General features: G+C 43.9%; 2 protein-coding genes across 2 annotated transcripts in view; both read left to right on the top strand.

Moving 5' to 3' along the window:
* Positions 1 to 13,026, top strand: part of LOC144891290 (uncharacterized) — a 981,422-nt gene that overhangs the window by 736,224 nt on the left and 232,172 nt on the right. The window lies entirely within an intron of this gene.
* The window catches only part of LOC144893605 (intermembrane lipid transfer protein VPS13D-like), a gene marked incomplete at its 5' end in the record, with an annotated part of 95,056 nt that overhangs the window by 64,725 nt on the left and 17,305 nt on the right, over positions 1 to 13,026 (top strand). The window contains 4 exon segments of the mRNA XM_078784272.1: positions 1,910 to 2,044; positions 2,248 to 2,415; positions 3,401 to 3,533; positions 3,799 to 3,994. Of these exon segments, the coding sequence (XP_078640398.1) occupies positions 1,910 to 2,044; positions 2,248 to 2,415; positions 3,401 to 3,533; positions 3,799 to 3,994 (632 nt within the window).

The raw sequence follows: 13,026 nt of genomic DNA, 5'->3' as shown, positions 1-13,026 counted from the left end.
TGTGTGTGTGTGTGTGTGTGTGTGTGTGTGTGTGTGTGTGTGTGTGTGTGTGTGTTTTTTTTTTTTTGTGTGTGTGTGTGTGTAATGGTGTGTGCAGTCTACCATGGCCATCACACTGCCTGGCAGGAAGTATCAAAAGAAAAAGCCCCTTGATTCTAGTGGTTAATTTTAATTTAAGAATCCATGCCGCCACAAATCTGCCCGGTTGAAGTGTTGAGCGGGGATTCCCAGGCAGATCATTTGATGTTGGCGCTTTATCTAGCATACCAAATGAATCAATACCGATTACACAGCGCTTTCCCCATCTTGATCACCATGATCACCATAATCACCATGTTTCATTTAAGAAGGGTTTTGTTAAACAGGGATGTTAATGTGCAGATCCGAAATTTACCTGACTTATAGGGTTAATTTTTTTTTATTTTTTTTAAATAGGGTTAATTGGCCAATTGGCTATTGTCTACAAAGTTTTTGCGGCCGTGTGTTCTTCTTTTTCCCACTTGACCACACAATGTTCATCAAAACCAATGATATATTTACAAGAAAATGGGGCACGGGTGAAGAATAAAAAGAAGAAGGAGAAGGAGACATGGCTGCAAAAGTGGCAAACAAACTATATTGAATGAACACGAAGATAAATGAAAGGCAGTGAGAGGGCCAACACCAGTAACCACATGCACCCACGACACATGACCTCATCCAACGGAAGTGCTCTTTTACCAGCACTGTGTCCCTGCTTTTATCATTCCTGGCGAGCGGGGTGGATCCCTGCGACATGTGTACATTGGGCGATGTGGATCCCTGCGACATGTGTACATTGGGCGATGTGGATCCCTGCGACATGTGTACATTGGGCGATGTGGATCCCTGCGACGTGTACATTGGGCGATGTGGATCCCTGCGACATGTGTACGTTGGGCGATGCGGATCCCTGCGACATGTGTACATTGGGCGATGTGGATCCCTGCGACATGTGTACATTGGGCGATGTGGATCCCTGCGACATGTGTACATTGGGCGATGTGGATCCCTGCGACATGTGTACATTGGGCGATGTGGATCCCTGCGACATGTGTACATTGGGCGATGTGGATCCCTGCGACGTGTACGTTGGGCGATGCGGATCCCTGCGACATGTGTACATTGGGCGATGCGGATCCCTGCGACATGTGTACATTGCGCGATGCGGATCCCTGTGACGTGTGTACATTGGGCGATGCGGATCCCACGCTGATTTGCAGGGAACAAGGGAGATGTTCTGGTCACGCAGCACTCTCATTCCCACGACATGGTGGGGTTTCTTACCTGGTCTTTTCGCACAGTTGTGGTATGTTTTCAGTTGATGATTTGTGCAAGTGACTTGTAGAAAACGTGACGACATATTAACAACGGGGAACATTGCAGACTGTAGGGAGGGGGTAGATGGGGCATAGACACTTGGGCAGGGAAGACGATAATTTCCTAAATACGTTACTCGACACGATATCTTTAATTACAGTAATTACATCACCCTTATTCTAATGTGCACTGGGAAATGACTATTCTAATCTATCCCCATTTACCCCCGAGACCAGATCCATAACAATATACAATTTGAGTATCTAATCCTGTACCAGACACAGATTTATTATTGTTATTACGAGTATTATTACCATTAACTTCCTCATCTGCTTACCTCGTTGTGCATGTCCAGTCCTCCTCCTCTCCCCTCCCCGTCATGTAGGCATAAATTGGTGGAGAAAAAAAATAATAATGATGACGTCATCGGTCACGTGGTTCGGCCGCCATATTTGTTTTAACACAGCCTTGAAAACCACTGAAAATACATCCTGGCGAGGGTTTGCAATCTCTGATTGCTCTTTTTCTTGTTCCCTTTGTGCTTTGCTCTCTACACTTTGCCCAACCCAAGATGCTGAAGGGTGCTCTGGGAATTCCATTTGTGCGCTTTGAGGATGCTGCAGTGGAACTTCGTCCTTACATGCGTGCGCACCCTTACGAGACGGCAGATAACCTGTTCAATGACATTCTGAAGCACTACAGGGAGGTAATTTGTTGTGCTCTCAACATGTACATAAGATTGCCACATTTGAAATTTTTGTTTATATTCCTTTTTGTTGATATTATTTCTGTTTTGACGCTTCTTTGTGCATAATTCTCCAGATCAAAGTGTTTTTCGAGTGGCGCTTCAATTTGAAATTTGAATGCTTGGACCAATGTAATTATCCTTGTAATGTCTTTTTATGCCAGGAGTTCCTTGGGCAGGCCGTGAACATCCTTGGATCTGTGGATTTCCTGGGAAACCCTGTCGGACTCCTTACAGATGTATCAGAGGGAGTCACATCGCTTTTACGTCACGGGAATGTGGGTGGTCTCATCCGGCAGGTCACGCATGGTGTTTCAGATTCAACTGCTAAGGTTTGTAAACTACTCGTCACTCTCATGTGCAAAAATGATGTGTGGTCCCAAAAATGAGGACACATTTGGAACTGCAATTGAAAAGGTTTTCATGTGGATAATGCGAGAATGTCTTCCTCAAGTACGAACAATATTATTTTAGCAAGCCGATGCTAAAGCTAAACATGGGCTTTGTTGCTCTCGATTAAAAGTTTATCCTCTCTTTCCTTGCAGGTTTTTGTTTTGGGTTTTTTATGCCTCCGGCGACTTTGTTTTTCTTAGTACGGTAACCATATGTTCGATTGAGACGAAACATTCAGGGTAGGAGTGACACCCATGCAGAATGTTCTTATGATAATGGTGACGTCACAGGTCACGTGGTATGGCAGCCATTTGGATTAAAAGCAAATAATTAAAAAATTATTTCTCGGAAACCGCTGAATAGAATTTTTTTGAAACTTGCCACATTGTCAAGTACTCCCAATGGGGAACAAAAGCATGATAATGATGACATCATAGGTGAAGTGGTATACCAGCCAAAAATGTTTTAATCGAATTCCTTATCCTAAAAATCTGAAATAGCATGCACATGATCTATGATCCATTTGTATTGAAATATTAAATTTATGACATCAGAGGTCACATGGTTTGGCAGCCATTTTGGATTGAAGGAAAATATTAAATAATTATATCTCTGAAACCGCTCACCCTATATATGCGAAATTTTTACAAATATCATCTAACAGCACTGTTGCATATAGTTAGAAAATGTTGATGTCATAGGTCACGTGGTTTGGCAGCCATCTTGGATAGAAAAACGAACCTAATCCAATCAACATGAAACTTCACAAACATGATCCACTACCCATACATATGCAGAGTGATGGCATCTACCCGTTGTAAGAACAAAGGGGAGGCATATTGGCGACAGTCGCATTGTTCTAGTTTGTTTCTGATTTTCTTTTGTTGTTGCATTGTATCCTTTTGTTTCTCGGTGTACAAACAGGTGGCAGGCTCATTATCTGCCGGCTTGGGACTTACCATGGATCAACGACACCAGTCAGAGCGAGAGCAAATCCACAGCCAGGCAGTACGCACCGGAGATCACCTTGTGGCAGGGGTCTACGGTCTCGCCCATGGTACGCTCTTCTTTAGACAGCTTCATGCACCTATGTGAGTTGGCCATGGCGTAACTTTGATTGATTTATCAGAACCAGCTGTTCATCATCTATTGAGTAGTACTGTACTTCTTGGTGTATGTTGTCGTGCATGTTTTTTTTTTAACTAACTCGAGTCTGCTTGCTGCAACTTTTGCTTCCTCTTTGTGTGGATACTTTTCTTTTCTTGCTTTATAACTGATTGTTTCCCTTCCTTTATAATTTATTTGCTTTTCAAAATTCTTAGGCATTGTAGGTGGGCTTACCAGTGTTGTTACGGGCACCGTGGAAGGTATGAGGTCCGATTCGGGCCTCTCGGGCTTTGTGAGCAGTCTTAGTCGTGGAGTAGTGGGCACAGTGACCAAACCCATCGCAGGGGCGCTGGACTTCGCCTCTGAAGCGGCTCGTGCTGTGAGAGATACGACTGCTACGAGCACGCAAAGGTATTGCTCAACATCCAACTATCTATATTATAATAGCCGTAGATGATTCTGTCTGTCTGTCTATCTGTTGGGTGTCTGTCCGGGGTGTGGCTTACTCGGTTTGCAGAGTAGCTCCACCCATAGCTCCACCCATTCTGGGAGTGGCTATAAACAAATATCCACCATTTTATTAACTCGCATAGCTTTGAGTCCTGTTTTGTAGGCCCGTGGTGTCTTGCTCTCCCCCAGTTTTATTTCAAATCAAATTCGATAAATCATTTCATTTTTCACAGTCGCTAACATAGTTTTAGACTCGGTTGAAAAAAAACGGGAAGAAAATCCGATGAAAGTTGCCGTTTATAGAACGAAATGAATTCTCAAAGGCCTGTAACTTCAAGGCCATTGAGTCTCTCTCACGCCTTTATCTCCAATCTAACTCACCATATGATTTCATTTTTATCGATGGTTTTACTTTTAGACTCAGTGTCAGCAATAATTGAGAACAATCCACACACGCGGGAAAATGCAGAGATATATTTTTTAAAATCGCGTCATGGTGTATCATACACCGCCCAACATGACACCGACGGCAATGTGTCGATATCTATTTTAAATTCGATATATCATTTCATTTTTCACAGTCGCTAACATAGTTTTAGACTCGGTTGAAAAAAAACGAGAAGAAAATCCGATGAAAGTTGCCGTTTATAGAACGAAATGAATTCTCAAATGCCTGTAACTTCAAGGCCATTGAGTCTCTCTCACGCCTTTATCTCCAATCTAACTCACCATATGATTTCATTTTTATCGATGGTTTTAGAGTCGGTGTCAGCAATAATTGAGAACATTCCACACACGCGGGAAAATGCAGATATATTTTTTAAAATCGCGTCATGGTGTATCATACACCGCCTAACATGACACCGACGGCAACGTGTCGATACATATTAAAAATTCGATATATCATTTCATTTTTCACAGTCGCTAACATAGTTTTCGACTCGGTTGAAAAAAAACGGGAAGGAAATCCAATGAAAGTTGCCGTTTATAGAACGAAATGAATTCTCAAACGCCTGTAACTTCAACTTCAAGGCCATTGAGTCTCTCTCACGCCTTTATCTCCAATCTAACTCACCATATGATTTCATTTTTATCGATGGTTTTGGACTCGGTGTCAGCAATAATTGAGAACATTCCACACACGCGGGAAAATGCAGAGATATATTTTTAAAAATCGCGTCATGGTGTATCATACACCGCCCAACATGACACCGACGGCAACGTGTCGATATATATTAAAAATTCGCTTTTGCTTTTCCGTTAAGATATATTACTTTTTCGTTTGATGACAGTCGTCACAAAAACGTCAACAATGATGCCGACATATATTTCTTCGTTTTTATTTAATTCAACATTATTAGCCGGAAGTTAAATATGTTTCAGGAAATTACCGAGAGATATTTCTTCGTTTTTTAAAATTAGTTATGTGCGAATACACTTTAAATAGGTTTATTTGAAATCTTTAATTTTCCACAATGATGATTACGAGACAAATTCCTCTTGAGGATCGTGACAATTCATGCGCTGCGTGGAAACTTCTATTTCCAAAATGAATGAGACGATCGATGAAGAACGCAGACTTGAACAGGATGCAGCAAGAAAACGAATGAGACGGGCGAACGAGTCCATCGACGAACGTCAATGCAAACTTGCGGGGTCACCCGTGGGAATCCCACGGGCATGGATGTGTGTGACATTTCGACATATTGAGTTAGATGCTGCACATTCATTTTTACAAAATGGTTACTGGCAAGTCATCAGATCCAGAAATGGTGTAAAAACCACCGTTTAGAGGCCATTTTTCCCCGCAAAGCGGGGGTTGGCCTTTTCGGGGACCGTGGTAGTTGTTGTTTTTTTGTCCCCTTTTTGAAGCAATGTTTTACGGCCGGATGCCCTTCCTGACGCCAACCCTTTTTGCCGCCTTCAACGACAAACAGGGAATTACCAGTGAACTGGTACTCAATTAGCCGACCTCGGAAGGATGACAGGCTGAGTCAACCCCCCTGGCATTAATTCGGCGATCGACCGAGATTCGAACCCAGGATCCTAAGCCGGCACCCTAGCCGCTAGCCCAACACCAGAAATGGTGTCATGAACACAATTTATTTACGCACAAGCACAAAAGCAAGACGGGCCGATTTCCGATTCCGACGGGCGAGACGGGCCGATTTCCGATTCCGACGGGCCGATTTGGAGCAAGAAAAAGAACGAGACGGGAGAAAAAGGAGAGAAACGAGACGGGGAAAGCCGATTGGAGAGGCGAGTGAGGCGCGATTGGAGAGGAGTGTGAGGCGCGATTGGAGAGGAGTGTGAGGCACGATTGGAGAGGAGTGTGAGGCACGATTGGAGAGGAGTGTGAGGCACGATTGGAGAGGAGTGATTGGAGGGGAGTGTGAGGCACGATTGGAGAGGAGTGTGAGGCACGATTGGAGAGGAGTGTGAGGCACGATTGGAGAGGAGTGTGAGGCGCGATTGGAGAGGAGTGTGAGGCGCGATTGGAGAGGAGTGTGAGGCGCGATTGGAGAGGCGTGTGAAGGATTGGAGAGGAGAGGAGTGTGAGGGATTGGAGAGGAGAGGAGTGCTAGGTGGAGAGAGGAGAGTGTCAGGTGGAGACAGGAGAGTGTCAGGTGGAGACAGGAGAGTGTCAGGTGGAGAGGAGTGAGGGGTCACATATTATGTGAAATAACTAAATTCACACCATTTCTGGATCTGATGACTTGCCAGTAACCATTTTGTAAAAATGAATGTGCAGCATATAACTCAATATGTCGAAATGTCACACACATCCATGCCCGTGGGATTCCCACGGGTGACCCCGCTAGTCTATATTATAATAGCCATAGATGATTCTGTCTGTCTGTCTGTCTGTTGGACGTCTGTCCGGGGGTGTGGCTTACTCGGTTTGCAGAGTAGCTCCACCCACTCCTCCTTCTTGGAGAGGCTTCATGTAAACAAATATCCACCATTTTATTACCTCGAATAGCTTTGAGGCCTGTTTAGTTAGGCCCGTGCTGTCTTTCTCTCTCACACAGGTTTATTTCAATTCTAATTCGATATATCATTTCATTTTTAACAGTCGCTAACATAGTGTTAGACTCGGTTGAAAAAAAAACGGGAAGAGAATCCCAAGAAAGTTTCCGTTTATAGAACGAAATGAATTCTCAAAGGCCTGAAAAATAAAGCCCATTCATTGAGAGTCACCCTCACGATTTTATCTCGAATTCACCATCTGATTTAATTTTTATCGATGGTTTTAGACTCGGTGTCAGAAATAATTGAGAACATTCACGAACGCACGGGAAATTGCCGAGATATATATTTTTTAAATCGCGGCACTGTCAGTCATACACCGCCTGAAATAACAGACGGGAAAATGGCGAGATATATTAAAAATTCGTGGCGGACTTTTCGATGAAATATTTAATTTATACGTCGTCACAATAATGTGGAGAGAGGAGCATAGCTTCGTTCACGTGTCGCCACAGACGGGAAATTGCCGACAGATATTTCTTCGTTATTATTTCATTCATCATTATTATACGGAAGTAAACGTAATCCTGTTTAAACTGGCATTAATTCCATCATTGTTTTTTTTTGTTTTTTTTCCGCACGAGTTCTCAAGGCTGAATCGCCTAAAATAACAGACGGGAAAATGCCGAGATATATAAAACAATCGTGACTCGGTTTCAAAAAACAGGAAGAAAATTCAATGAAAGTTACCGTTTATAGAACGAAATACATTTTCAAAGGCCACTCTAATTCACCATCACAGTCGCTAGGATGGTTCAAGTCTCAGTTTCAGCTAAAGTTGAGAAAATCGGCAAAATGTATTCCAACATCCCTTTTGAATGTGTTGACTGTTAAGTGGGCACGGCGAAGGAGAGAGGAGAATGAGAGAGGAGAATGATAGCTGAATGAGAGAGGAGAATGAGAGAGGAGAATGAGAGAGTAGAATGAGAGTGGAGAATGAGAGATGAGAATGAGAGGGAAGAATGAGAGAAAGAATGCGAGAAAAGAATGAGAGAGGGAACGAGAGGTGAAGGATAGAAGAAAACGTTCCCACGACCACGTTATTTATATTATTACTTGGTAAAAGTACAGCGAATGAATACTGAAGTTCGGGATCGAACCAAAGTCAAATTATATTATTCCATATTCCTGGGGTTACATACAAAGTTTGTTTTAGGCGATTCAACTCTTCCAACTATGTAATTAAACAATACAGTTCTTCAAAAATGTACATAATAATGTCGACCAACTATGGAATACAATATTTATTAACTAGCCGAAACCCGTGGAACATCCATGGAAGGGAGGATGTGGTGTATGGATAGAGTGTACCATTATGGATGGCATAGGGGAAGGGGAGCGCTCGTGGGATCTTCTTCTTCCGTTAAGCTCCAATTTTTTATCTTTAAGTTAAGTCCAATCAGTCCTCTCTGCTCGAAGTGCTCAGGCCATGCCTTCCCGCTCTCATACTTTTATTTCCGTTCGGTGTAGAAAGAGATTGACATATCGTTCGTCTGTTTTCAGCTCGTTGTCTTTAAGCTTCCTTACGTCTCGCCACCTGCTACACCTCTCTGAGTTACGAGGATTTATGCAACGCACCCCGAGTATCGCAACGTCACTCCATTTAACTTTATTAAAATGACGATAAAGACGTGAAACCCGTGGAACATCCACGGAAGGGAGGATGTGGTGTATGGATAGAGTGTACCATTATGGATGGCATAGGGGAGCGCTCATGGGATCTTCTTCTTTGCAACGCACCCCGAGTATCGCAACGTCACTCCATTTAACTTTATTAAAATGACGATAAAGACGTTTCCTTATATATCCTAATTTAAAATGTTCAAGGGAATAAAAAGACCATTTGGTTTCACACCACCCATGTTCACACCATTCGACTGTCCAATCAGCGGACGGCTCGCATTGCCTTCGCCCAGCAGATGCCAATACGATGGTGTCGTAAGATAACATAAAGATGGATTCTTCTTCACATCGCATCGCATTCTCTTCCTGTGAAACTTTCATAGAACTGTGTCGTTTATGTATATTTTTATTTTATTACATTCACGTAGTTTCACATTCTTGACTTTGTGGAGCTTCAATCTTTTGTGGTTCAAAAAAATAAAATAAAGATGGATTCTTCTTCATCGCATCGCATTCTCTTCCTGTGAAACTGTTTCTCCATTTAACGTTTCCAAAATCAAAACTTCAAAAACTTCTTCACTTCGATTCGAAAAAACTTCAAACTTCAAAAAACGTTTCCAAAACGTCACTCCATTTATATTAAAATGACGATAAAGACGTTTCCTTATATATCCTAATTTAAAATGTTCAAGGGAATAAAAAGACGATTTGGTTCACATCACTCGACTGTCCAATCAGCGGACGGCTCGCATTGCCTTCGCCCAGCAGACGCCAATACGATGGTGTCGTAAGATGGCGTCGTATCGGCCGATTAATCGGATGCTTTTGGGTCCCAAAGTCGGCGAATTCAGATTTTTCGAGTATGGCTGTACGTGATAAACAAAGAGCGCGGTTCGTAGATGGAAAATGCATTAGTGCCGTGGGCATCGGGTCACTGGGTGCGGCGTAAAAGGGATAACAAAGTCGAGTCCTTACGGTATTATTATATAGATAACGTTTGGTTTTAATCCACTTCTACTTTGTAAAGCGAAGTATTTTCGATACTTTCAAATTTATAAATGAACAAGAGTCAAGGCGGGTTCTCCACTCTCCACTCTCCACCCTCCACCCTCCACCCTCCACCCTCTCAAATCAAATCAAGTGAAGTCAACCAAGTGAAGGTAGAAGTTTCACTTCCCATCCTATGCTCCCTCCTCTCCCCTGTATGACGTATGTGATCCTTTCCTCCTCTCCCCTGTGTACAATGCTCTCCACTGTGCAGCGTGCGTAGTGAGGGGTTGGAGTGGAGCGAGGGGTTGCAGAGGAGTGAGGAGTTGGAGAGGAGTGAGGGGTTGGAGAGGAGTGAGGAGTTGGAGAGGAGCGAGGGGTTGGAGAGGAGCGAGGGGTTGAAAAGGAGCGAGGGATTGGAGAGGAGCGAGGGGTTGGAGAGGAGCGAGGGGTTGGAGAGTGAGGGCCGATTGGAGAGGCGAGTGAGGAGCAATTGGAGAGGCGAGTGAGGAGCCATTGGAGAGGGGAGTGAGGGGCGATTGGAGAGGGGAGTGAGGAGCGATTGGAGAGGAGAGTGAGGCGCGATTGGAGAGGCAAGTGAGGCGCGATTGGAGGGGAGTATGAGGAATTGAAGAGGAGTGTGAGGCATTTTCGAGGAGTGTGAGGGATTTTAGAGTGTGAGGGATTTGAGAGGAGTGTGAGGGATTTGAGAGGAGTGTGAGGGATTGGAGAGGAGTGTGAGGGATTGGAGAGGAGTGTGAGGGATTGGAGAGGAGTGTGAGGGATTGGAGAGGAGTGTGAGGGATTGGAGAGGAGTGTGAATGGTTGGAGAGGAGTGTGAGGGATTGGAGAGGAGTGTGAGGGGTTGGAGAGGAGTGTGAGGGGTTGGAGAGGAGTGTGAGGGGTTGGAGAGGAGTGTGAGGGGTTGGAGAGGAGTGTGAGGGGTTGGAGAGGAGTGTGAGGAGGTATTGAAGAGGAGTGTGAGGAGGTATTGGAGTGGAGTGCGAGGAGGTATTGGAGAGGAGTGCGGGAAGGTATTGGAGAGGAGTGCGAGGAGGTATTGGAGAGGAGTGCGAGGAGGTATTGGAGAGGAGTGCGAGGAGGTATTGGAGAGGAGTGCGAGGGGGTATTGGAGAGGAGTGCGAGGAGGTATTGGAGAGGAGTGCGAGGAGGTATTGGAGAGGAGTGCGAGGAGGTATTGGAGAGGAGTGCGAGGAGGTATTGGAGAGGAGTGCGAGGAGGTATTGGAGAGGAGTGCGAGGAGGTATTGGAGAGGAGTGCGAGGAGGTATTGGAGAGGAGTGTGAGGAGGTATTGGAGAGGAGTGTGAGGAGGAGTGACATTGGAGAGGCGTGAGGGTGGAGAGGAGTGAGGGGTCACATATTATGTGAAATCAATAAATTGTGTTCATTACACCATTTTACCCATTTTGTAAAATTTAATGTGCAGCATCTAAATCAAGATGTCCAAATGTCACACACGTCCATACCCGTGGGATTCCCACCGGTGACCCCACTAGCACACGTCCATGCCCGTGGGATTCCCACGGGTGACCCCGCTAGTCGATATTATAATAGCCGTAGATGATTCTGTCTGTCTGTCTATCTGTCTGTTGGGTGTCTGTCTGGGGTGTGGCTTACTCGGTTTGCAGAGTAGCTCCACCCATAGCTCCACCCATTCTGGGAGAGGCTTCATATAATTATAAACAAATATCCACCATTTTATTAACTCGCATAGCTTTGAGGCCTGTTTTGTAGGCCCGTGGTGTCTTGCCCTCTCTCCCAGTTTTATTTCAAATCAAATTCGATATATCATTTCATTTTTCACAGTCGCTAACATAGTTTTAGACTCGGTTGAAAAAAAACGGGAAGAAAATCCGATGAAAGTTGCCCTTTATAGAACGAAATGAATTCTCAAACGCCTGTAACTTCAAGGCCATTGAGTCTCTCTCACGCCTTTATCTCCAATCTAACTCACCATATGATTTCATTTTTATCGATGGTTTTAGACTCGGTGTCAGCAATAATTGAGAACATTCCACACACGCGGGAAAATGCAGAGATATATTTTTTAAAATCGCGTCATGGTGTATCATACACCGCCCAACATGACACCGACGGCAACGTGTCGATATATATTAAAAATTCGCTTTTGCTTTTCCGTTAAGATATATTACTTTTTCGTTTGATGACAGTCGTCACAAAAACGTCGACAATGATGCCGACATATATTTCTTCGTTTTTATTTCATTCAACATTATTAGCCGGAAGTAAAATATGTTTCAGGAAATTACCGAGAGATATTTCTTCGTTTTTTTTATTACTTATGTGCGCATACACTTTAAATAGGTTTATTTGAAATCTTTAATTTTCCACAATATAATTTACTTGCCATTTATCATTTGATGATTACGAGACAAATTCCTCTTGAGGATCGTGACAATTCATGCGCTGCGTGGAAACTTCTATTTCCAAAATGAATGAGACGATCGATGAAGAACGCAGACTTGAACAGGATGTAGCAAGAAAACGAATGAGACGGGCGAACGAGTCCATCGACGAACGTCAATGCAAACTTGCGGGGTCACCCGTGGGAATCCCACGGGTGACCCCGCTAGTTTGTTATATTTACAGAAGCTAGGAAACAGTTAGGCCTTCACTATGCAACGACTCCTTTATTTGACTTTTTGCCTTTCCTCGCCGAAATCCCACTTTTATCTAATCAGTATTTTGAAGCATTAATAATCCCAATTATGCGCATATACTTTTTATTTTTGCAAGAATGTGCAAGTAATTCAGTTGATAACATGAAAGGCAACTCGTATGTGCTGTCAGACACATCACACCGATTTCATGAAACCACCATCTCAGTTAATCTCCCATCCAACACCATGATCTTTTCTATCTCCCATTCACCAAGCCCCCCTCTCAAATTTCCAGTTTTTTCTTTCCTGAGAGTCTGCTCCTGCATCCATCTTGTCCACCCCTGCATCTTGCCCCACCCCTCATTCTTATCCACATCCCCTGCTTGTTTGTCTCCCTCTATTTGGCCCTCAACCCTGATACTGGTGTTCCCACCCCTCCCAACCCCCCACTCTTTCTGCTTTCCCTTTTATTCTGTTGTGTCCTAATCTGTTCCGTGTTCCAGCTTTTCCATGAGCCTCGACTTTGTGTACAAAGAAAAAACCCTTGCTCTGATTTATGTATACTGAAATATGCATTTGGTGTCTGTATGGTTGTCTGTCTGACTGCAATACATTCGGTCGTTACTTATCCAATCTCAACCAAACTTGCCAGGAGGACTGGGGCCACACCACAGAAGTTGTAGCAACTTCCTATACCCCTCCTCTTCTCA

This window comes from Myxine glutinosa, chromosome 1 (genome assembly GCF_964187855.1).
Source record: "Myxine glutinosa chromosome 1, kmMyxGlut1.1, whole genome shotgun sequence".
NCBI lineage: Eukaryota > Metazoa > Chordata > Myxini > Myxiniformes > Myxinidae > Myxine > Myxine glutinosa.
The sequence above is the reverse complement of the archived record's forward strand: the minus strand, read 5'-3'. Positions and strand labels throughout refer to the sequence as shown.